The 24,167-nt window shown below is 45.0% G+C and overlaps 1 protein-coding gene across 3 annotated transcripts in view; it reads left to right on the top strand.

Annotated features, from left to right (window-relative positions):
* FEZ1 (fasciculation and elongation protein zeta 1) overlaps window positions 1-23,400 on the top strand; it is a 45,684-nt gene extending 22,284 nt beyond the window's left edge. For 2 of the 3 annotated variants that reach the window (XM_077305446.1, XM_077305447.1), the window contains exons 4-10: window positions 7,124-7,210; window positions 13,710-13,878; window positions 15,148-15,419; window positions 16,509-16,589; window positions 17,469-17,544; window positions 19,955-20,020; window positions 21,600-23,400. In XM_077305446.1, the coding sequence (XP_077161561.1) occupies window positions 7,124-7,210; window positions 13,710-13,878; window positions 15,148-15,419; window positions 16,509-16,589; window positions 17,469-17,544; window positions 19,955-20,020; window positions 21,600-21,616 (768 nt within the window). In that variant the 3' untranslated portion in view covers window positions 21,617-23,400. The remainder of the gene's footprint in view (window positions 1-7,123; window positions 7,211-13,709; window positions 13,879-15,147; window positions 15,420-16,508; window positions 16,590-17,468; window positions 17,545-19,954; window positions 20,021-21,599) is intronic. The other variant, XM_077305448.1, reaches the window with a different exon arrangement.
* Window positions 23,401-24,167: the final 767 nt, after the last annotated feature.

Raw genomic sequence — 24,167 nt, 5'->3', positions numbered from 1 at the left:
ATTAGTGCCAGCTTCAAACATAGAGGTAAGATCAGTAGTACCTTGCAATATCCTTCTTGTTCAACTAATATACAATGTCTACTGCCAGTAATGGCTAGCCTCACCCACCATATCATTACCTTTTCCCTGTTCTGCAGGCCCAGCACAGCAGGAATGTCAGGCAGAGGCTTCCCTGAATCAAACTGGAAACCAAGGGTCACATGTTACTCTAGCATTTATTTCTCCATCCTCATGCTCACACTCCAAAGCCAGTCTTAAACTGCAAAGTTGTCACAATGGCAGCGCGTCCTTCTAAGGAACAACAATTTTTGTTGTGGGGAGAACCACAATGCAGCAAAATTGTTTCCAGCGCAACATCCAACTTAAACACTCGGCCTGAATTCCAAAATGCGCAGAACAGCAATAGTAAATAATAGGAACTAGGAATGAGCACGAAATGGGGAAAGGTGGTTCGTAGCGGTTTGTGGTGGGCCTGGTTCTTTCAGCACGTTGGTCACATCTGCGTGAAGACAGGTGGTAGTTTAGATGCTTTTGCAGATGATGAAAAATGATAAAGACTTTGTAGAAAGGACACCTCGTTAGGTTTCATTTAGCTGTCTGTGGAGACCCATGGTTTGGATTGTAAATTGTGATTTGGAGATATTTCTGTCCAGAGGTCATTTGGAGGTATTTCTGTCCAGGTTCAAACTTGTGAGATCTGGGCAGCCAGGAGGCTACCAGGGGTCAAGCACTGAGCACTGGTGTTGTCGGTTGGCAGCAATTGCTGCAGAAAAATAGAAAGGAACCTGCAACAAGGAACCTGCCTTGGAGGCTCAAGACAGGGCTCTGCCATCTTCTTCCTTTCTTAGTGGTTGGGAGAAGACTGGCAAGCTATCTTGGCTGGGGCAGGGAGGTGGAACTGCTTCTGCTGCTTTTTATTTCCTTCTCCAGTCCCATGTGTGAGAGAGTGTGAATGAGTCTGGTGCTCTTTTCTCCGTGCTTCCTTCCCCACACGCTTCCTGAGGTGGACAAGCAGGGGCAACCACGGGGAGAAGGAAAATTTGGATTGGATGGACTTCTGGTCTGATCCAGCAGGTCTGTTCTTATGTTCTTAGCATCATAGAATCATAGAGTTGGAAGGGGCCATGCAGGCCATCTAGTCCAACCCCCTGCTCAACGCAGGATCAGCCCAAAGCATCCTAAAGCATCCAAGAACAGTATGTATCCAACCTTTGCTTGAAGACTGCCAATGAAGACTGGTTGAATGCAAGTGCTCCCCCTGCATTCTCACATGGTATAGTCCCTGTAGGTCTGTACCATGTAATTTCTGAATGTTTCAGTTACCGCCTGATATTTTACATATGAAGTCGCCTTGCAATAGGGTCAGACGGTTGGTCCATCTAGTTCAGCGTTATCTGTCCTGGTGGGCAGTGGCTCTTGACCATCTCGGGGAGGGAAAAGTATTCCCCCTCCCCATTATCTGAGTTTTCTAAAGTGGGGGGGCTAGATATTTATTGTAGGAACTTCTGTGTCTGTAGCAGATTCTCTGCCTCTGAGCCATAGTATCTCGATGCAGATGGCGTTTCTGCTACTTAATAGTCATTTCACCCGAGGAGAATTGAGGAGGATGAAATCTTTGAACTGGCCTTGATTAACCCTCCCCCCCCCCCAATGATACATTTTCTTCCCACACTGTCTTGTATTGAAGCCAGCAAACTCGCTGACCTTGTAGTGAGTGTAACAGAATCTCCCATTTCCTCAGGATCCAAAAAGCTTCCTGTTTTTTGTTTTGTTTTCGACCACAAATGCTAGATGTCTATCAAACAACTTACTTGGAGTTTAGCTTTTAATGGGATGCACTATTGATAGAAATAGTTCTACAGTCTGTGACGGAAGACCCTTGAGTCATGATCTGTCCACTGGCCGATGAAAGGATAATGAAAGGCATATAGATGAGAATGATTGTTAGTTTGAGTGTTGCTCTTTCTCCAGAGGAAGCCAGAAGCCTGCGTGAAAACCTACCTCACCATTTGTAGGATCTATCTACCCATTTATTGCTTCTTTGAGAGCCAGTTTGGTGTAGTGGTGAGGAGTGCGGAGTTGGGTTCGATTCTCCACTCCCCAACATGCTACCAACTGGGTGGCCTTGGGCTTGCCACGGCACTAATAAAGCTGTTCTGATCGAGCAGTAATATCAGGGCTCTCTCAGCCCCATCTACCCCACAGGGTGTCTGTTGTGGGGAGAGGAACAGGAAGGCGATTGTAAGCCACTTTGAGACTCCTTCGGGTGGAGAAAAGTGGCATATAAGAACCAACTCTTCTTCTTCTTCTTCTTCTTGATGGAACACATCTGAACTCTCCATGGAAGGTCCAATGTTCAATCCCTGCCAGCTTTAGTTTCAGAATCCCATGTTGCAAGTACTTAGCAAGACATTTCTCTGTGCGGAACTTGAAGAGGTTCTGCAAACAGGAGTTGACAAGAATAAGCCGGAAGGAACAGTAGCCTAACTTGGTATAAGGCAGCTCTGTGAAAACTAACTCTGTGTTCAGGTAAAACCAGATTCAGTTAAAAGTTAAAGTTCAGTGGATGCAAATCAAAACCCAAAAACAAGAGCCATGCTTTCCCTTGAAGAAAACCAGCCCGAAATAACACAAAACAATGTGCAAATTTTCAGGTTCTTCACAACTGCCCATCAGATTAAGTGTTTAAAAAACAAATGTGGGGAGAATGTTTGAGTCCATGATCTTATAACAACCCTTTGTCTGCATTCAGTGAGGAATGCCAAGGGGGCTTGAATAGATAAAATAGTGTTGAGTAAAGCTACTATCAGGCCACACCTTTGGCCCTCTGGACGTTGAGGTTAAAGTTTTAAAATTGTGTTGGTGCCAATGTTTTGTTTTTGCCTTGAATCCTGAATACTAAACCGGCTTCAGTTTCTGCATTTTCAGAAGGGGTTTTGTTGTTGTTATTGCTGAGAACTTTCAGTTGACACAGTCCTATTTAGCCAGTTTGTAATTAGTTTGCTCCAAGTAATCCCCCCCCCCCCCCCGGTTTTCATGTCCTGTAGCTGAGTGGCAACACACTATTTGTATGCTCCCCTCAAAAGAAGCTACCGCTGCTCCCCAAATAACCTTTCCTCTAGGTTAGTGGCTTCCGGACTGAATACCGGAGAATGCTGGGGATTGCTTGGAAGGTTCACAGAGGTTCTTGAGTCGAAAAACCAGTAAGGGCAGGAACCCCTTCCCAGAAAACCAGCTTCTCCGCGATTACTAATCTTCCTTCTTTGCGATGCAGAACCACAGAGGAGGGGATTAATGATGCAAGATGCATTTCCTGCCTGAAGGCCACAGGTCAAGTGGAAGCTTTCCCTACAAAGTGAGGCTCAAGAGCTGACAGCCTTTTTCGTTTAAGAGCAATTAAGGACTGGGGCAGCTGATATGAGTTTTCTGAAAGGTTTGCACATTCTTGGGGAAAGAACAGAAGGAATTTCCCCACTCCTCTCCCATGAAGTAGGGATGTCAAGTCCAAGTTGGAAGAATCCTAATGATGTTGTGGGTTGGAGCCTACAGAAGGAAGGGTTTGAGGAGAAGAGGATCAGGGCACAGAGTCTCACCCTCCAAAGCAAGGGAACTGGTCTCTGTAGTCTGGCTCCACCTAAAAGGTAAAGGTAAAGGTACCCCCTGTGCAAGCACCGAGTCATGTCTGACCCTTGGGGTGACGCCCTCTAGCGTTTTCATGGCAGACTCAATACGGGGTGGTTTGCCAGTGCCTTCCCCAGTCATTACTGGCTCCACCTGGAGGCTGGCAATGTTACCCATGAGACTACAAATCACACACTGGAATGGTGGAGTTGGGAGATACATGGAGAGTTTGGGGGCAGAATCTGAGGAGAGCTGGGCTTGGGGTAGGGAGGGACTAAAGTGTGATCTTATGCTGTAGAATCCACCTTCCAAAGCAGTCATTTTCTCCAGCTAAACGTATCTGTGTTTCCTGGAGAGGAGTTGTCATCCCAGGAGATGACAACTGGCCTAGGAGTGGATTCTGGACTGACCAAAGAAAATATTTCTTTATAGGTGTAATTCTTTTCTGGAATTCCCTGCCACAGCATCTAATGATGATTTGAAAAAGGGATTAGACAGATTCAGGGAGGGGGGGGGCTGTCCGCTGTGATGGCTGAAGGAAGGAAGAAGGGGATCCACAATATAGCAGCTGCTTTTTAGTGACAGCAGGAGAAGGCGTTTTGTTTCATACGCTTTGTGTTGACTTCCAGGGTGCTTCTGGCTGAAATGGGACATTAGACTTGATAGGCTCTTGATGCGATCCAGCACATGTTCTCGTGAATGTGTATTTCCATAGAGTTTCGTTTGGTTACTGTCAGGTCCATCTCTAAGCTTTTGGAAGCACTACAAGAACAACCTTGCCCCACCCCAGCCCTGCCCCACCCCAGGCCAAAGTGGCCTGTTTGTTCTTTCACTTCTAATCATGCTGGCTTCTCAGGACTCGGCAGTAGAGAGGGTGGATGGATCACGGGGCAGAATTCAGTGCACTCTTCAAATAGCCATGGGTCTTGGGCCGCTATCCAATCTTGCTGGGTGTTGGAAGCAGCCATGAACATTGCATGCAAGGGGGTCATCTCCTATGTAAAGACCGCACAGAACTGCCGGCATCTAACACCCTGTCCAAGGCAGACCTCCTTGTTCATGGGAGAGGCGATTATGCACGATAGTATACAGTGATGTTACAAGGGAAAGCAAGAGAAAGATTAGAATGCATTTCATATTCTGCAACAACAATCTCTCCCTTTGGTGTTATGCAAGTTCAGCCGCAAAGGAACAGACTAATCATCCGGCGCAGCAATTCGGTCAAATAAACTGCTGGGGCCAGTGAAACCATGATACAAGCAAATATTGATTAATGTCCTAAATAAAACTAGAACAGGAAGAGCAGACTTCCTGGCACTTCGGCTTGAATGGAATGGAGCTTACCAGCTGGAAGGCTGAGCACCGACCTCTTGGTAACAAGGACAGATTCCAAGATCTTGTAAAAAATAATCCAGAAATGATACTTTTTGTACTTCAGTTTGGCTTCTAAATTGGGGCTCTAGGCAGTGTCTGGGGAGATCTGTGTTACACTGCAGGGGTAGTCAACCTGTGGTCCTCCAGATGTCCATGGACTACAATTCCCACGAGCCCCTGCCAGGTTGACTACCCCTGCTATACTGGACTTTAGAGTACTTAAACTGAAATATTACCAATGGTATCCAATCCATATATGCATTTTCTGTGGTACCTCCTGGAATTACTGAATCCTGGAGTTAGTCGTCCCTCTTTGCTGATTCTTCATTCCCTGTGGCTAGTTAAATCTTCCCGGAAGTTTTTTATATCCCACCTTGCCCTGTGACTCAAGACAAATTACAGAAATTGCTCCCTTTAGGTCAGTATTACCTATTCTGAGCAGTCTTTCCCAGCACTTTCTATCCAAGGTTTTGATTGTCTTATTTAAAGTATGCTTAGCCAGCTTGGTGTAGAGGTTTAAGAGGGGCAGCTTCTAATCTGGCAAGCCAGGTTGGATTCCCTGCCCCTCCATCTGCAGCTAGCTGGGTGACCTTGGGCTCATTCTGACCTAACAGTCCTGTCAGAGCTCTCTCAGCCTCACTTACCTCACATGGTGTCTGTTGTGGGGAGAAGAAGGGGAAGCGATTGCAAGCCGCTTTGAGACTCCTTTGGGTGGTGAAAAGCGGTGTATATAAATCAACTCTTCTTCCTCCTGGGAAGAACTCGAGGTAGGTAAAAAATGCTAAGTTAATGGCAACTTAGCATTCAAAGAAGACTTGGGAAAAGTTTCACTGTTTGATCTTAAAGGTCATGGTAGTGGTATCATAAAAGTGAAGGCGCTCAATGAGATAGTCAAGTGTCTACCAGTTCACACATTACAGAGTGCAGAAGCCAGATCTTGGGTTCCCATCCTGTATAACAGATACTTGTAAGTTACGGTGGTGGAAAGTCCTGTCTACTCACAGCTGACTTATGGAGACCACAAAGAGCTTTCAGGGTAAGAGATGTTCAGCGATGGCTTGCCATTGTCAGCCTCTGTGCAGCAACCTTGGCCTTCCTTGGTCGTCTTCCATCTCAGGTGTAAACCAGAGCTGATCCAACTTAACTTCTGAGATCAAGCTATTCAGGTCAAGTCAGGGCAGTGAGTTATGGGTGCTCCTCAATTGCCATGGACACAGTGCCTGATTTGGATCATGACCGCAGCATGCATGATGAAGAGGTTTCAGCCTTCCCTCTGCACTATTCTTCTGGCCTGCAACAGCCCTGCGGTGTACTGTTTAGCGTATTAGAGAAGGTCACACATCTTCCTATGGGTGTCCCCAATGGGCCAAATAACACACCCCTGAGGCCACAGCAAAAAAGGGGGGATGAAGGGGCTCCTGTCTCCATGGTCCTGAATTGAGCATTGCATGTGTTGGAACTAAGGAGAATCCATAACCCATACTCAACTGCCGGGGGGACCCAGGATAGGGACTCTTAACCCAAGCTGTGTACTTCTTAATGCATGTGTTGCTTAAAGTGTCCTCTAGTCTAGGGCCTTTCCTATATGATTATAGTAATTGTGTACGGAGCTTTATCGTGTGTCTACAATCATATATTGACAGTTACATTGCAGAAACTGGCAGAACTTATTTTAATATTGACGGGATGAAAACACACCATCAGCATTTTGTGTGACTGCTTCTCTCCACGTGTTTCTGAGCCACTGTAGAGCATAGTCATAGCTGGTTGTCTTCATCCCTTCCATGGGGGGTTGCCTACATTTCTGAGGTCTTATTCTGCCAGATTTCTCCCTTTCCGCTTCCCCCTCCTCAAGGTCTTCTTTTCTCTGCTCAGGGAGAGGGCATGCAGAACCATCAAAGCATGCTGCATGCAGGGCTTGCGTTGCATCTCGAGGGATTAGTCAATTTGGATTTTGCAGAATGCTGTGGATCCTTTATCGGAGTCTTAGAAGTCTTCTTTTTTTTTTAAAGACAGAATATTTGGGTCGTCTGCGCGGTAAAAGATCAGTGGAGACAAAACCACGTTCTGAGCCCATACCAGCTACTCAATCAGAATGCGGTTGGGTTGTTTTCTTTTTTCCCTTCAGATCCGTGAGAAGGAAGAAGAAGAGCTTAATGAGAAGAGTGAAAACGACTCTGGTATTAACGAGGAGCCTCTACTCACAGCAGATCAGGTATATGCCGTGCCTTGAAGATGGAAATTCTAAGAAGCTATATTTCTCCCACCACATTGGCAGGAAAATGGGCTTATCTCTGCAACATGGTCAACATGTAGCTATTGGCTAGCAAAGCAGTGATGCTTGTCCGCTGTGCCACGCGTACCACCGGCTCCTTCCCTTACTTAGCATGTTTATTTTATGGGCTGGTCATAACAGTATTTGGGCAGCTGATTAATTTGGGTACAGAGACCTTTCTCCATGCAACAAGCAACCCAGTTGGATGGGGAAAACCCTATGCAATGAGGCTCCACACTTATGTTCCAATGATCGTGCATGGGTTTGGAGGTTGTAAACCTGCTTCCCCCTTGTGTGCATTCATTGCACGTGCATAGAACATTTGAAAAGGGCTGTTGAGTGATTTCAAATGCCATGCTGTTGCAGGCATCAGAAAACAAATTTAAAATGTGTACAGGTTTATTCCTACTTATATCTCTTTACATTGCTTTCTTCCTGCCCCATAGCAGCCATTGGTGGTATGTGTACATTTGGCACATGGTTTTGCACACTTTAATGCCTGAAGATGTAGCTGTTTATTTATCTGAAAACACAATAAAAACAGCTTCAAACAGCCAGGTATCAATCAATATGCAACCATATATTTCTTATGAGACTGGTGTAAATTCTGTTATAGCATTTGACAGCTCATATATGGTTGAAAACAGCTCTACGGGGGACAAACAGTATCGCCAAGAGAAAAAAATGACTGCTTGAAGAAAGCCTATGGATGAACTGGAGACATTGGTGCAATGCAACATTTAAATAAAAAAGCCATAAATGGGATATTTGAAAGCACATTAATGCACATGCGCGCAACTGAATTGCCCCTCTCTTTTTCTGAATGCAAAGGGCAACTCTTGTGGCATAAATCATTAATCATCCTTGAAGTTTATGGTATGCATCTCTGCTACTCTCCAAGCCTTGAAGTTCTGTCTAGGGAAGCTTCAATAGCATTTGAGAAACGCTGAAGCTGATGTTTTGCCAAAGTAAAGGATTTCAAGACTGTACTCCTAATGAAATGTTACAGCTCCAACTCATCCCTGCTAGCATCTCTGTCAACATTGCTATTCCTACCCACTTGTTTGATTAATTGTTAATTATTATTTTTATCAAGCATCATCTTCGTTTGGTCTCTTGAGATACCCTTCTGTATCCAGTAGCATATTAATAGTACAGCCCTGAGTTCATTGAAGTCAGCAGAGTTAGAAGGCTGTAGCTCTGTTTAGCTCTGGAAGTCCCAAAGTTACTTTCACTAGCAGACAGTGGGAGACAGGTGGGGTATGGTGCATGTGAAACAGCTTTCTTGAGCCATATCAGGATAACCAGTGCCCTCAGAGTTTCTTCTGGAATCCAAAAATTGCTAATGTTTGTGGTACAAATGAGATTTTGCATTAGTTGGATAATGCCCAAGGTGGAGTGCTAGATTTATGGGCATGTCTTCTTAGAATCCTGTGCTATCTGCCTTGCCTAGAATGCCCAGCCTTTGGTCCACTGAGACCGTCTCTTTCGTCTCTCAGGTTTTGGCGTGAATCAGTCATTAATGTGTGAAGCTTGTTCCCCAGCTCTTGGCTGCACCTGTGAAACTCTCTTGGTTTCCATGGCAACGGTCCCCAGTTCATGGAGCTGCTGCAGAGTGACACCATTTTAAGTGGCATTTCTGTTTTGCAGAGAGAGTTTGGGGGGTTTATTGTTTGTAGGGGGGGGGGAAGATAGTTGGCTTGATAACAGACCTAAATCAATTGGCGACGTTTTCCTCTCTTTTTCCTGTAAGGTAATATAACTTTTTAAATTCCCCTTGTGGCAAATACACTCTCGTCATTTCTGAAGATGACCTTGGACTTCTTTGTGGTTGCAACGTATATTAGGTGCTTACTTATGAAGAAGTTTGTCTCCATCACTGAGCACGGCTCACGATGTGTCAAGATGCAGAATTCCAAAATCAAGGATTAAAACCACGTAAATAAGCGTTTAACAATTATTCAAGTGTGGTTATACTTATAGCAAATCTTATTAGGAAGATCTCTTTGCACCATTGTTTTCAGCATTAACTTTAAAGCTTATACCTGGAATTAATCTTTGTTGGTTTTAAAGATGGCACTAGACTCAATCTTTGTTCTGTTGCTTCAGACCAGTGTAGCTCTCCACCTGAAATGCAAGTTTTAATCTCACAGAGACTAAAGCTGATGAAGGCCAGAACATTCCTACAAGGTCCAGTTTCCTTCCTTATCTTCTAGCTATAGATCACCTCTGTCTTCTAGGAGTTATTTCCCTCAAACCTGTTAGGGATGGGCTAGGCTTCCTAACTCAGGATCCTTCTTGATCCTCTCACTGCCTAGTTTGCTCTTCCACTGTTGTTAGTCCTCAACTGCCACTCCTAACTAGATCTTTCAACGGAAGAATTCCATGTGAATCCCCTGTCACTTAAGGCTCTCAGATCGGGTTAAAGCCTTAATCATCAGCTGCTGAAGAGAGTAAGTAAAATTGTCTGAATCCTGCAGATAGCATTAATGGTTTGAGACTCCACGGAAGCACGGCCACAGTCATGGTTTCTGGTTTCTGGTTGTTACTCTTTAGAACTGTACATGCCTCCTGCCATTTTGTACTTCATTTCTCATGACGGAGGGTGTTGCTGTCCGTCAGTACCGAATCTCTTCAGGCAAAAAGAAACAAGCAACAGCACGGCATGTTTTGGAATAATGCCCACTTGGTATTTTGAAATTTGTCTGAGTAAGACAGGAAGGAGTACTTTGTCTGAGTAAGACAGACAGGAAAAAGAGCCTCTTGTGGCGCAGAGTGGTAAGGCAGCCGTCTGAAAGCTTTGCCCATGAGGCTGGGAGTTTAATCCCAGCAGCCAGCTCAAGGTTGACTCAGCCTTCCATCCTTCCGAGGTCGGTAAAATGAGTACCCAGCTTGCTGGGGGTAAACAGTAATGACTGGGAAAGGCACTGGTATTGCCATGAAGTCTGCCATGAAAACGCTAGAGGGCGTCACCCCAAGGGTCAGACATGACTCGGTGCTTGCACAGGGGATACCTTTACCTTTACCTTTAAGACAGTAAGAATACAGCCCCGAATCTCCCTTTTTGAAAGAGTGACAGTGGGCAAAGCCAATAACACTGAATTGGAATGAATATGATGAGGGCTTCTCCCCTGACCAGGCCAGAGCCCCAGATTTCTATGTTTGTTGCTGAACCTTACTTTGCAGATTATGTGAAGTGACCATGCCAAAAGTGCGCAGAAAGAGATGGATGAGTAGCCTGTGGAGGAAAAGCTGCCTTGCAAGTCATAGTTGGGGATGGGAGCATCAGAAACAAGCCACAGGTTCATGTTCCTCCTGTTTCCCTTTAGTTTCTCAACAGGCAGGCTTGGCTAGCATTGGAAACTGTGGTTTTGATTCTATTTTAGAGTAAGGTGACCAGATTGTAACATTGGTAAAGCAGGACACCATTGACCGGGGGGTTCTTGATTAAAAATTTGGTCTATATGGAGCAACAAAAATTTTCATAGAATGCATAGAACACAAAAATAGTATTGTAATATATATATATTTACTTGCAACATAAGTACAATTTGCTAGGTGCCCCCAGATGTCTCTACAAAAATGGGACAATCTGGTCACCTTATTTTAGAGGGAAGGTTGCAACTATTTTTTTTTTTTTTTACTTATTTAGAAGTAACGCTATGCTACAGGTGGCTTAAAGGGGAATTTGAAAGGGAAGCCAAAAATGGGGGAAGGAGTAAGCGAGCCCCCAAATCTGCAGCTAATTTAGCATCCTGCCATCCCATAATTTGGAGGATTTTAGAAATCAAGCCACAGATCAGGCCAAACTCTGATCCACATTAATCGTGAAGCTTAGAACTTCCTGCAAAATACGTAATCTGCTTCCATTGTGGAAAGAGGCAAAGGTGAAAATGGCTCTGAATATGTGCATGTTACTTTATCCTTCCTTTGCATATCTGGAGTAGGGACAGGATTTCCAGGTGTTCGCGAGCTCTGCGGTGTCTCTAGTTACTAAGTAAATGGGATTCAAATGCTGCGTTTTGGCGAGGGAAATGCAAGCGGGGAATTCTTTCCTCATTGACAGGCTATAGTTTACAATGCTGTAACCGTGCCAGGTATTCTGTGCTATGAGCTGACTGTTTTTAATGATGCGTCAGTACATATCTTGCTGCAAAAGCTTTTTGCCATGTGCTCACTGGAGTTGTTCAAGGGCAGCTTTGCACATTTCCTCTGAAGCATCCTAGCTGGTATCTCCATGACTGGGTGTAGTAAAAGGATCTTGTAACGCTAAAGACCAGTTCAGTGTTCATTAGGGGCTTCCGTTGTGTCCTGATAATATGCGTTTTATTGTTGTGTTTCCCCTGATTTTAACACTGGGGGCTAATTCTTGAAGGCGGTGCAGAGAACAAAGCAGAGCAGATCCTGAAATCTTTTAGACATTTATCTGAACGTTATATTTAATTCTTGTTTCAGGTTGTGTACACAGTGAGCGAAATAATTAATCTGCCATTAATAGTGTATTAATGTATTCAGACAAAAACAAGGAAAGAGTGTTTGCTGGAGTGACTCTGGAATTTATGCTTAAAATATGGTTCCCTATGAAATGCACAACAGATAACACTGGAAAGAATACGCTTATGGAATAAAAATGCCACTTAACACCAAATTTTAGCTTTTTTCCAGTATGTAGACTCACAATTGGGGTGGGGGTGGGGATAGGACTGAAATGGCACTTGCAGCCTCTATCCTATTGGATGGCTTAGGGCATGTGATCTGTTACGAAGGGCTGATGGGAGCCACCGTTGGAACCCAGACAAAATATCACCTTACACCCTATCCCATTCAGAAGAACACACACAACTGTTTGAACCAGCGTGGTATAGTGGTTAAGAGTGTCAGCTTCTATTCTGCCAAGCTGGGTTTGATTGCCCGCTCCTCCTCCACATGCAGCCAGCTGGGCTAGTCGCAGCTCTGATAGAGCTGTTTTGACCGAGTAGTATTATCAGGGCTCTCTCAGCCTCACCTGTCTCACAGGGCTTCTGTTGTGGGGAGAGGCAAGGGAAGGCGATTGTAAGGCACTTTAGGACTCCTGGTAGAGAAAAGTGGCATATAAGAACCAACTCTTCTTCCTAAAACATGGGGATCTGTCCTTTTTCCACCCCCAACCCCCCAAAGGGGGCATTTTCATTCAGGAAATGGCATGCAGGGGCAGTCTCACCCACAGGGCACCTAGGGCAGCTGCCCCAGGGAAAGACGAAGGGTCAGCTGGTTTGGTGGTCACCTTGCAAGCACCAACCTTATCGAGACAGCATGGTGACGGTGTCAGTGATTCTTGAGTCTCTCCCACCCTGGACGTTTGGGCCCCAGAATCACTAAAACCATCCCAGTGGTATATCAGATTCTCCCGTCCCCAGTGCCACAACTTTGTTGGTGGAGCCAGTTTGGTGTAGTGGTTAGGAGTGTGGACTTCTAATCTGGCATGCCGGGTTCGATTCTGCGCTTCCCCACATGCAGCCAGCTGGGTGACCTTGGGCTCGCCACAGCACTGATAAAACTGTTCTGACAGAGCAGTGATATCAGGGCTCTCTCAGCCTCACCCACCCCACAGGGTGTCTGTTGTGGGGAGAGGAAAGGGAAGGCGACTGTAAGCCGCTTTGAGACTCCTTTGGGTAGGGAAAAGCGGCATATAAGAACCAACTCTTCTTCTTCTTCTTTGATCCATACCACTCCTCCACCCTGGTCATTTTTTAGGGCCAGAGGATATGGTGGGAGTTCCACTGGCGGACCTGCAGTGGCTGGTGTCATTTGAGGCCCTCCTGATGCTGGCTTTTGAGGACAGTAATGGCTTTATTCAAGTTAAGCCCATGGCGATTCATTTTTTCAATACACGGTTGTCAAATTTACCCTTGGGGGGGGGGATCATTCCAGTGTTTTCCATTTGACCTTCCCGCCTCCGTGCCCATAGAGTCTGCGTCAACCAAGCATGAAATTGTTTTAAAATCTTGTTGGCCCTATTCAGTGTTTTCTATTCTCGGTGTTCCTCCTTACAGTCGACAGGGCTGCTGCAGCAAAAAAAAATTGCTATGCTTGGTTACCTGAAAGCCTCTTATGTAAATAACATCCGAGTAAAACGTGCCCCAACTTTAATATCCGCCCATCAGTCACAATTTGCAGCCGCTGAGTTGAACGTTTTGCTGCGTCTCTTCTAAATCTCTATTTTGAAAACTGCTCTGGCGTTTCTGGTTGAATAATATACGCAGTACAATATTGCAGGCGATTTACTTACACCATGAAGCTTTCCCGAAAAGGGATGCTTCGAGCTCTTAGGAACGATCCGCTGCTCTCTTTGCACCAGCGCCCTTGGAAAAGGGGTGTCTCCATGGTTACGTCCATGGTTTCTTAGCGTTGGAGCTGGACGTCATTCTGACGTGATTTGATTCTACCGTTCTTTTAACAGGTTATTGAAGAAATCGAGGAGATGATGCAGAACTCGCCAGACCCTGAAGAGGAAGAAGAGATTTTGGAGGAAGACGAGGCTGGGGAAACCAGCAGTCAGGCCGATTCGGTCCTTTTGCAAGAGATGCAGGCGTTATCACAGACCCTCAACAATAATTGGTCCTGCGAAGGTGAGGACACAGGAGAGAGGTTCTCAGGGCCCCTCTAAAAACGATGGCCCAGTTAATTGGTCCAGTGTTTCTTTATTGTTGTACATGTTGCTGGGTCTCTTCTGAACCGGCCCCTCTTTCTTAACCTTTGCTCTCATGCCCCCCATCCTCACCTTTTGGTTGTATGTATAAATCAGGCTGATGGATTTACACTCCAGTATATCTGATGAAGTGAGCTCTGCTTCCAAATTGAAACATAGGCCCATTCTGCACACGTTGGATAATTGACTTCCAGTGTGCTTTTACAGCTGGATTTTCCCGTGCAGAACAGGGTAATCTGCTTCTATAGCGTATTGAAAGTGCATTATCCGACGTGTGCAGAATGGGCCATAGCCTTTAAGATGCCATCGGACTCCTGTTTAATAGCCTCCAGTGATCCACCAGGATGGACTACTCCACTCTAAGAGGAGTAGAGAGGGAAGGGGAGAAAGTCACTCTTCCTGCCTGTTCTGGTGGGGCTGTGTCAATGGAAGGGCAGAGAGATTTTACCTTCACCCCAGCACAGCTATCCTTCTCAGCCCACAAAGCAAGTCAGTGTGGGGGTGTAAGTGTCAGGCACTGTCCTAGAAAAGGTGTTCCCCATCCCCTCTTACACATGGGAGAATGCCTCTTCTAAGACAGCTTGTCTTCTGAATGCCAGAATATTATACCAACAATCACCTACCTTTTCTAAAATTCCTGTTTTTACAATAATATTCTTTAAAAAATCTACAGCTTGATTAAATCAGAGATAATTTTTAGTCAACTAAAATGCTTTTCACTGATCTCTAAATGGGGTAAGTATGCCTTTTCCCTCCCAGAAGTATCTTGTAATACAAACGTAGATAGATTAAATTTATTAGTTGAGTGACTGAAAAATCTTGCAAATGGCAGGGTGGTCCTAAGCTGTTAACACCCCTTCTGAACCCATTGACTTCAGTTGGCTTAGGATGGTATCATTCTGTTTAAGATTACACTGATGGCTAACACTTCTTTCATTGAGCAATGGGTAGGGTTGCCAATCTCCATGTGGTAGCTGGAGATTTTCTCCTATTATAACCAATTTCCAGGAGAAAATGGCTACCGTGGAACGTGGTCTCTACGACAGCAGATCCTATGGAAGTCCCTCCCCTTCCAAGTTCCACCCTCCTCAGACTCCACCCCCCAAATCCCCATATATTTCCTAACCCTCAGCTGGCAACCTAGTGACAGGCTTAGTAGCCAACCCTTTTCTCTTGGGATACTTCCAAGGCTTGGGGCATATGTCTGATGCGGAGCTTCTGGACCTGCTGGATCGTGTCAAAGGCGCCATCCGCGACTACTCAGAGGAACTGGTGCAACAGCTGGCTCGCCGGGATGAGTTGGAGTTCGAGAAGGAGGTGAAGAACTCCTTCATCACGGTGCTGATCGAAGTCCAGAACAAGCAGAAGGAGCACAGAGAGGTGATGAAAAGGAGGAGGAAAGAGAAAGGCCTCAGCCTGCAGAGCAGCCGAATAGAAAGGGCAACCCAGATGCCTCTGAAGGTGGGTGAGAAGCCCCAACATCCCTTCCTTGGGAGGGTTCTAAAAGTAGAGTGGTTGAGCTTCGCTCAGAAATGGGGGTTTTAAGGCTCTTTGGGCAAGGAGGCTTTGTCAGATTGTGTGGTTGTAGTCTCTCAGCACCAGCCAGTAGAAGCAAGTGCTACATCATACCCAGTAATAGGCTGTCCAATGTGTACAGCTTTGCAAGATTACCTAAGATACTGGTCCCCATATTTAGCTTGCACGTCTCCTACTGCCTAAGCCTATACATGTTTAATTAGAAGTATGACTGTTTCTCTTGGGTTGGCAGTGCTGAGATGGTTTCAGGCTTTTGTAGTTGTTTTTTTTTCTTTTAAAAAACTAGAACTTTGCAGGGCTAAACTTCACAGAAACAAGAATAAATGCCTGGAAAATGACAGATGAGGCACAGCAGAACAGTTCTGTTCTAACTGATTCTGGACTTGGACTCTTGCTAAGCACTTAAGAAATGTCTGGGAGGACATTTATATGATTCTATGACAGCCCACACTATTCTTGGCAAGAATTCAAGTGACCTGCAAGTTGTAGATGGTCCACAAATTGGTCAATGTCCCCCCCAATAGTGCTTCTTGTATCTTCTGCCCACATCATCACCAGGAGTCTATGGGATTCCAGCCCATAGTCTGAGAAATATTTGCAGTGGAATTATATTCACATAGCTGGTATGGTTTGCCAGCTGCCCCATCAGAGTCCTTGCTTGGAGCCATTAATAACAGCATTCACTGAGACAAAACTGTGATTCAGTCATGGGTTTCTGCCAGCTTTCCATTTGGGGAGGAAGAAATGTATTGAACTTCAGAAACCATGTGATTGCTTGGACAAATGATACCGAATTTGTAATGTGGACTTCTCAGGCCAAGAGCTGAGGGTAGTCGCGGCCTTCGCATCCATGAATGCACAAAGGCATGACGGGGGGCAAAAATTCTTTACCGTGCATATGGGGAGACAGGAGGGAGCAGGCTCTGCTGCCACGTCTGAGTAGACAGTCCTGTAGCTGAAACGAACAATCCAAAAGAAAGCCCTGAAGTATTTTTTTCCCTCTTTTCGGTTCAGAGGTTCAGTATGGAAGGAATCTCAAATATCCTGCAGACCAGTATCCGGCAGACATTTGGGAACTCAGCAACTGATAAGCAGGTGGGTGCAATATCCTATGAGGATGAAAATGCAAATTGTACTGGTGTATGCATTACCGTAAGAGCCTCTTGTGGCGCAGGGTGGTAAGGCAACCGATATGCTGTCTGAAGCTCTGCCCATGAGGCTGGGAGTTCGATCCCAGCAGCCGGCTCAAGGTTGACTCAGCCTTCCATCCTTCCGAGGTCGGTAAAATGAGTACTGGGGGGTAAAATGGTAATGACTGGGGAACGGACCCCTCACCAAGGACACCCAAGTCTTGGCAGCCAGGAAGACCGTATTTTGCTTTTAAGGAAACTATTATCTTCAGAATTAATCCATGCTTGGTTAAGGGGCCTTACTGGACTCCTGGGCTTCAGTTTGGAGTTTTTTTGTTGTTCTTTGAGAACCCTGTGTTTTCATTTCTTTGTCTGATTGTTTGAGGGCAACCTCCATCTTTTCATTACTCCATCTCTCCAACAACAATAGTCCACTTGGTTCTTCCAGCAAAGTGATTTTTTTAAAAGGTTTAAAGTGAGAAACTCAGGTGGACAGGACCCTTAGTGTTTGGTGATAATGAAGGCACTGAGTCAATGTCATGATCATTCCTAATCAAGCCACAACAGAGCATCACCACCTACCTACTCTTTGATAGAGAACAGTCTACATTCTGAAGACTCTCCGTGAAGGTGGTTTAGTGAGGACATTAAAGGTTGCCAATGAGGATGTTAGAAGTTTGATATCTGGACACATTCATGAGCTAGCATTCAGCTCCCCTGCTGAAAAATGGTGGAGTTGCCTCAGAAGCTTTTCTTTGGGAGCGATGGAGGTGGTTGCTGCAGATTTCTGTTCCTCACAGAAAGAACAGCGAACCTGATAACTGCTGTTCTCTTTCCTTTCCAGTATTTGAACACAGTTATTCCATATGAGAAGAAGAGCGTGCCTCCTTCAGTTGAAGACTTACAGATGCTTACAAACAGTAAGTTGGTTGTTTGCTATGTTGAATATAGTGAGATAAATCCATTCCCTTGGAAGTAGAAGTGTGATAGAATCTTTGAGAGCCACCAGTATAATATATCCTCAAAGTTTCTCAAGATAGAGACAACAGTGGCTAACAGTTTGGAAGATAGTGGTGAGGTAATCTGTGGGCATGGAAGACACATTGAACACCTGGTACATTACGACATGTCTGATGTTAAATGAAATCAGAGTGGGCCCAGATTTTTAGTAGGCACCTGTACCTTCTGTCACTCAAGACTTGGAATGCAGTAGGCCAACTAATTCTTCTCTTCCTCTTGAGAGGCCTACCAAAGCGCTGAAGATTTTCTGGTAATAAAGGCGGGTGGGCATTTTTTTAAAAAATGAATGTTGTTGCTATTGTTGCTGTCACAAAGTATTATGTGGTTCCTTTTGATTCTTTGTTTTTGTAACTTGAAAAAAATTTCCAGTTTGCTATCGTTGTTTTGATTCTTTTTACAAGATCTTCATTTTAGGCAATAGCCATGTGACTGTGAACCCTATATTTAAACTATTTCCAGTATGCCTTGTCTACTACAGGCACGGAAATTTCCACAGTTTTTCTAAACAATGTATTCCGTAATTAAACTGGAATTATTGATGACTAGGTACCCTTCTGAAGTGGAAACTCTTTCATTGTAATCGTGTTAGAATGTTAAATCTCATTTTCCCTTCAGATATCTTTTACAATATTTGAAAGTTTCATCCTTCTCATCTTTTCTTCAGCGGCTGTACTCTGGGAACAGAGTTCTAATAGAGAATGCTCACATTTGCTGATTTACATAAACCTGGGTTTGAATTACACTCCCACATTGACTGAGTGGGCCAAAACGGGAGCCGGTATAAACGCTAGGCTCTTTCAAGGTTGTATTTTGTAGTGACTGGCTTTTCTGTTTTGAAATTCCCGTGAATTGTTGCTAGTTTTATGTTTATGTATATCTGCTCTCAAATTGCTGCGCTTCATTTTCTGGGTGGCACTTAACACCCAAATTCCTGCCCTCAAAATTCAGCATGTTCCAGAACAACTTGGAGCTTCAAAGCCATTTCACAAACATCCAAGTTGGCTGGATAATTTCGCCTCTAACTCTGACTGAACAATTTGAGGAACAAAAATTGTAAGGTTGAGATGTTGTGACAGGTCCTTGTGCATTCTGGGAGAACCGTCAGTCTCCTTCCGAGTCTCCATGGCAACCGTGTTTTGAAGCAGCGGGAACAAACACTGGCTCAGTCCTCCTGAAAAGAGCGCAGTGCTATGAATGGCTGTTTTGTGCACATAAAGAGTTTTGTGCAAGTGACAATTTGTGTCTCAAGGCAAAGCCTTGGCAAAGAGGTTACTAGGGATAAATTTGTGGGTTGTTTGTTTTTTGCCTAATTAACTGGTGGGCAAAGCTACATCACACGGTGATGCAACTATAAGATATATTTAGATGAGATCAGTTACCGAGCTGGAAGAAATGTTTCTGAATAGCATTCAAAGACCAGCCAACTCTTCCAAAGACCGTCCCTTGAATCCTTAGTATCCAAGTTGCTCCCAACAGAGCATGAAGTAACTTGTATGTTTAACTTACCATTCTAGATAGACTTCCCATTTCTTTCATAATGATGCCTGTATGGGTTAGGGCAGGGGTAGTCAAATTGCGGCCCTCCAGATGTCCATGGACTACAATTCCCAGAAGCCCCTGCCAGCATTCGCTGGCAGGGGCTTCTGGGAATTGTAGTCCATGGACATCTGGAGGGCCGCAGTTTGACCACCCCTGTGTTAGGGTGTCATAGCGAAAGATCCCTGTTTTGACCAGGACTAAATCGAACCATTGTGCTGTAATCTCTTAACAGAATTGCCAGATTCAATATGGTGCAGGGCTCTCATAGAGTCATAGAAGCATAGAGATTACAGCACAACGGGACCTCCTAGGTCATCTAGTCCAACCCCACACACAATGCAGGACACTCACAGCCCTATCGCTCATCCACTCTAACCTGCCGCCCCCTTGAACCTTCACAGAATCAGCCTCTCTGTCAGATGGCTATCCAGCCTCTGATTACACATTTCCAAAGATGGCTCTTCAGCCTTTGAGAGTTGGAATTCCAACAGGAATTTTTGTTCCTGTCATAGCAGTTGCACACATTGTATGTCAGTACTCTGAGCCAGAATGCTGCATGAGTTTTGACCCCCACGCAAGGGCCTCCTGAGCATGCAGGTCTCCTGCTTCCTTCGCTGGAAGGAAAACGGTTCTGCAGAGAAACATCATATCTGTGTCCAAGTAACCCAGGCTGGCACTAAGTAACCTTGTGGTATATCTGTGTTACCAGGCCCCATAGGAACCTGCTGCTCTTTTGAATAATGGTTTTCTTCTTCTGATTTATTTCCCTAGTTCTTTTTGCAATGAAGGAGGACAATGAAAAGGTCCCTACGTTGCTAACTGACTACATTTTAAAAGGTAAATATGAATATCTAAGGAGCGGTCCATGCATCATTTGATTTCTGTAGCTGAATGTGTGAACTGCTTCCACTGAGCAGTGTAAGTTGACATGAACTTTTGGTCTATGGCAGCAGTTCTCCATCCTACCTTTGCGGCGACCCCAACTTGGTAGCGGCAGCTGCGGAGATGGCAGGACGGGTGCACAACAATTGAGGCGGTGAGGAGGTGGCCATTGCCACGGCCCGCTGCCTCTGCCCGCTGCCGCCCGCCACCGCTGCCTCCGCCTGCTGCCGCCACTGGCCCAGCGGTGGGTAACCTGGTAACCCCAATTTGGGTCCCAACCCCAAGGTTGAGAACCACTGGTCTATGGTGTCTGATGTGTGATGACTCATTCAGATATGCACAATACTTTGATACTACTTATTTTGAGAAGCCTCAGTGTGAAAGGCGTGTTATAGATCTGACATAGCCAAAATGAGCTGGTCTCTGCCTCCAAAGGGCTTACATTTTAAAATGGGGGAGTGGCGTAAACTGCAGAGGGAAGGGAAAGAGACCAGGCAAGGATGAATACGGCTAATAAACACATGCTAGTTAGACTTGTTCACCATAAACTTTTGTGAGTCAAAATTCATTTCATCAGACAAAGCAGTTAAATTTATACTTGAAGTTCAAGAAACAGAAAAGAGATAGGCAAAGAAGGTGCATGGAAATGCCCCTTTAAAACAAAACACAATCAACGGATAATTAGTCCATTCACAGTGTTGAGAACCACTCCCCACTCTGGATAGATAGGCCAGGGAGCGTTAGAATATAGTCTCAGGGGAAAAAAAGAAACAATTTTCCTCAGGGGATCTTATTTTTGTTGCCTGGAGAATAGTTCTAATAGCCCGGGGTTTCCAGGATTCACCGGGACGTTGGCAACAGAGATTAATGAGATAAATCAAAGTCCACATGGGAAAGGAGAGAGGTGGCATCTCATGCCCATTCAAGAAAACGTTCCACATGCAAGGGAAAGTGAGCAGGTGGCTTTATTTATTTAGGAAATATCCATGCCGCCTCTTCAGAGTACTGCTCAAGGTAAGCTTACAATTAATATAATACATTATCAGAATAGAGGAAATGCCAGTAAAACAAGCTGAGGGACATGAACAGCCCAAAACTGTCCATAGGCCTCAGTCCAGAATCAAACTAGGAAAATGTTGGAAAGGTAAAACCCCTCATTTGAAAAACCTTACCAGTCCTGATAGTGACTCTGTGCGGACAAGCTTTTCATGTGTCCTACAAGAGTAGGTTCTTGCCATTGGCCTCTGAGCTTTGCTAGGCGAAGCGTATGGTTTTCTTGGACTGCTGTGGCAACAGATGGAAGGTGTGCTCGACGTAGCGGAATGATATTTAAAAGAACAACCCCGTCAGCCTTCTAATGCCTCCGCATGGCCAGTCTGACGTAAGGTCAGCCATCGTTACCAAGAAAATCCCCGGTGGATGCTGAATCGAGGACTGCTGGCTTTCAGATTAGTGCTGCCCTCGACAGTGAAAAGTGGGATCCGTAAAATGTCCTAACTTGTTCTCTTGCTTCCTCTCTCCCTCCTTCTTCCAGTTCTCTGTCCTACCTAAGCTGTACGGCACTGAGCACTGCGGAACCAACAGGAGACAACGAGGCCAGTGTGACATTCCATCACAGGGACTGCATGACATAATGTAAACTTTGAATTGTGTATTTAAAGATGTATAGCATTAACCCGGATTAAACATGAGCAAGAGTCTTTTCCCCTTTGCTGTCCGTTTCTAGTCCTAGTAAACATTTGAATGCATGAGTACAAGCGGATGCAGCTCGTCTCTTTCTCTCGTGCCCACCTCCGCCTTGGGGAGGCGGCCTTTCACCCCACGGTGTGTTCTCCACCCAATTCCCCCTGCCCAAACAGCTACAAGACTAATTCGAACAGTGAAAAATGTTCCTATAATTTTTGGAAGAAACCAACGTTTTCACCCGTCTTGGAGAGACGGTCTGTCGCTCGAGCTCTGTTTGTTGAGTTTCTTAATTTTCCAGATGAAGGGGCAAAAATTAATAATAGTTAAAGAAATAGACCCAATTGCAAAAACCCATTTTTAGCCGGCCCTGGATGTTCTTTACTCTGTGCCATGCAGAAATAGGATAGATTTTAGAGAGAGAAAGAGAAAAAAAAGAAAACCCTTGCAGAAAAGGGATAAACTATTTAAATATATATCGGTAGTAAGCATAGAATAATTGAGGATGTGCAGTTCCATATGCCTGCCGCTTTCTCATTGCTTGATTCATTTACCTCCATCCAAGTGGGTCCTTTACCTTCTTGGCATCAGAAGGGATTTAGAAGTAATGAAATCACACGGTGGTGGAATATTAATTGGATATTGTGTAGCCCAGAGCTTTGCACATTTCCCTCCCTAGGAATTTAATAGTACTCCTGAAAGGAAAACCTCTGGAGAAAAACCAGTGGTTGCCCTGTATGTGAATACCACCACCCAGGGAGGAAAGTATTTTGATTGGATCAGTGTCTTGTTGGTATAGGAACATGAACATTCTTCAGCTGCATAGAATCCTTGTGAATTGTTCCTCCTACCTGAAGTGGCTGTTTCATACAGTACAGATGTTCAAAAAACTTTCCTCTGTTCAATGCACCCTGGCCCATTCCGCACACATAGAATAATGCACTTTCATTGTGCTTTGGCAGCTGGATTTTCTTGTGTGGAACAGGAAAATCTACTTCTAAAGTGCACTGAAAGTGCATTATCTGTGGTGCGCAGAATAGGCCCCTGTCTCTTGAGATGTATTTTTGTGAGGAACATAATGTGTGACCTGAGCAGTAGGAATCTAGGAACTACAGCTTCTGAGATTTTGGCTAAAAACTTCAGATCCTTGTAGCTCTTGTTAACACAGTCCTCGGTTAACGACATGTTTATAACTCAGTTTTACCTTGACGTTGGGATATTCATACCTGTGAGATATTTGCAGCCTCTTGATATTATAAACGGTCTAGAGGTCTCGCCCCATCTTTGAGGGCTGGGCTCCACCAAGAACAGTTAAACCAAAGGATAACGTTTAGGATTAACTATCGCATTGTTGAATGGTACTTACACAGTGATAAGGATGACGCATGCTACGGACATTTGCGTTTTCTCTGAGAATGTATATCGCAGATATAAGGATGTTGTTGTAAATGGTTATTGATGTGAAGCAGCGGTGGGTAATTCTGTGGTTGGGAAATCTGAGTTATGTACTAATGTAACAAGGTATAAGAGGTATGGCAAAACAATTCTGCGGTTATGGACTAATTTAATGTCCTCTCCACTTCTCTGTCAAGAGGGCTCCAAGTGACATGTGGGGTTCTCTTGTGCAAATAAAGCTTGGTTTTTCAACCCACGCTGCTGAGTCCTGTGTGAATTGCTTCAAAGGCACAAGCCGGAGAGGAAAGAATCCAGTGTGGAAATTTATGTAGGGGTTTATGTAGGGATGATGTGAACTTTGCGGTGAACATCTCTCTTTTTTCAGCCATGATAAAACCATCAGGCTTTGGACTGGTTTGACTAATCTTTACTGGTCAGTTTGGCCACCATGTTAAACAGCTTTGTGGCCACACAACATCTGAGGTGGGAGAGCTTCATTTCCTTCTGCCGTGTAGACACTTTTCCCCTGTACAGTAGGTGAAATTGATTTTCCTTGAGGGTTCTGAAAGGTGGTGGTGGAAAATTATGACTTCTATGTGTGTGGGGAAAGTGTGCACCTCTGAACTATTGCTGACCTAGACACAGCCGCCATTAATTTTGTTCAGACAGACACGTTTGCTGGCAGGGGCTCATGGGGATTGTAGTCCATGAACATCTGGAGAACCTCAGGTTGATTACCCCTGATGTAGGGCTGTCCGTTCGGGTGCTCAAGAAAGGAAGAGGACAGCAATGATGCTCAGGGTTTGTTTGATGCTGTGGTAGAGGCTGTTTCAGAGGCCTGGATGCAGGGACAGAATGAGAGATAAGCTAAGTACGCTACAGCTGGGGGCCTCATGCAGCTGCAAACAAATTCTGTCCATCTGGAGGTCTGTTTCTCTCCTGTTCCTGGGCCCATGGCATAGATAAGCCTTGGCAAACAGGGCTCCAGACTTTTGCTGGTTGCAAATGACTTCCTACAGCACGC

This window comes from Paroedura picta, chromosome 12, assembly GCF_049243985.1.
Source record: "Paroedura picta isolate Pp20150507F chromosome 12, Ppicta_v3.0, whole genome shotgun sequence".
NCBI classification, from domain to species: Eukaryota; Metazoa; Chordata; class Lepidosauria; order Squamata; family Gekkonidae; genus Paroedura; species Paroedura picta.
This window is presented reverse-complemented; position numbering and strand designations above follow the sequence as displayed.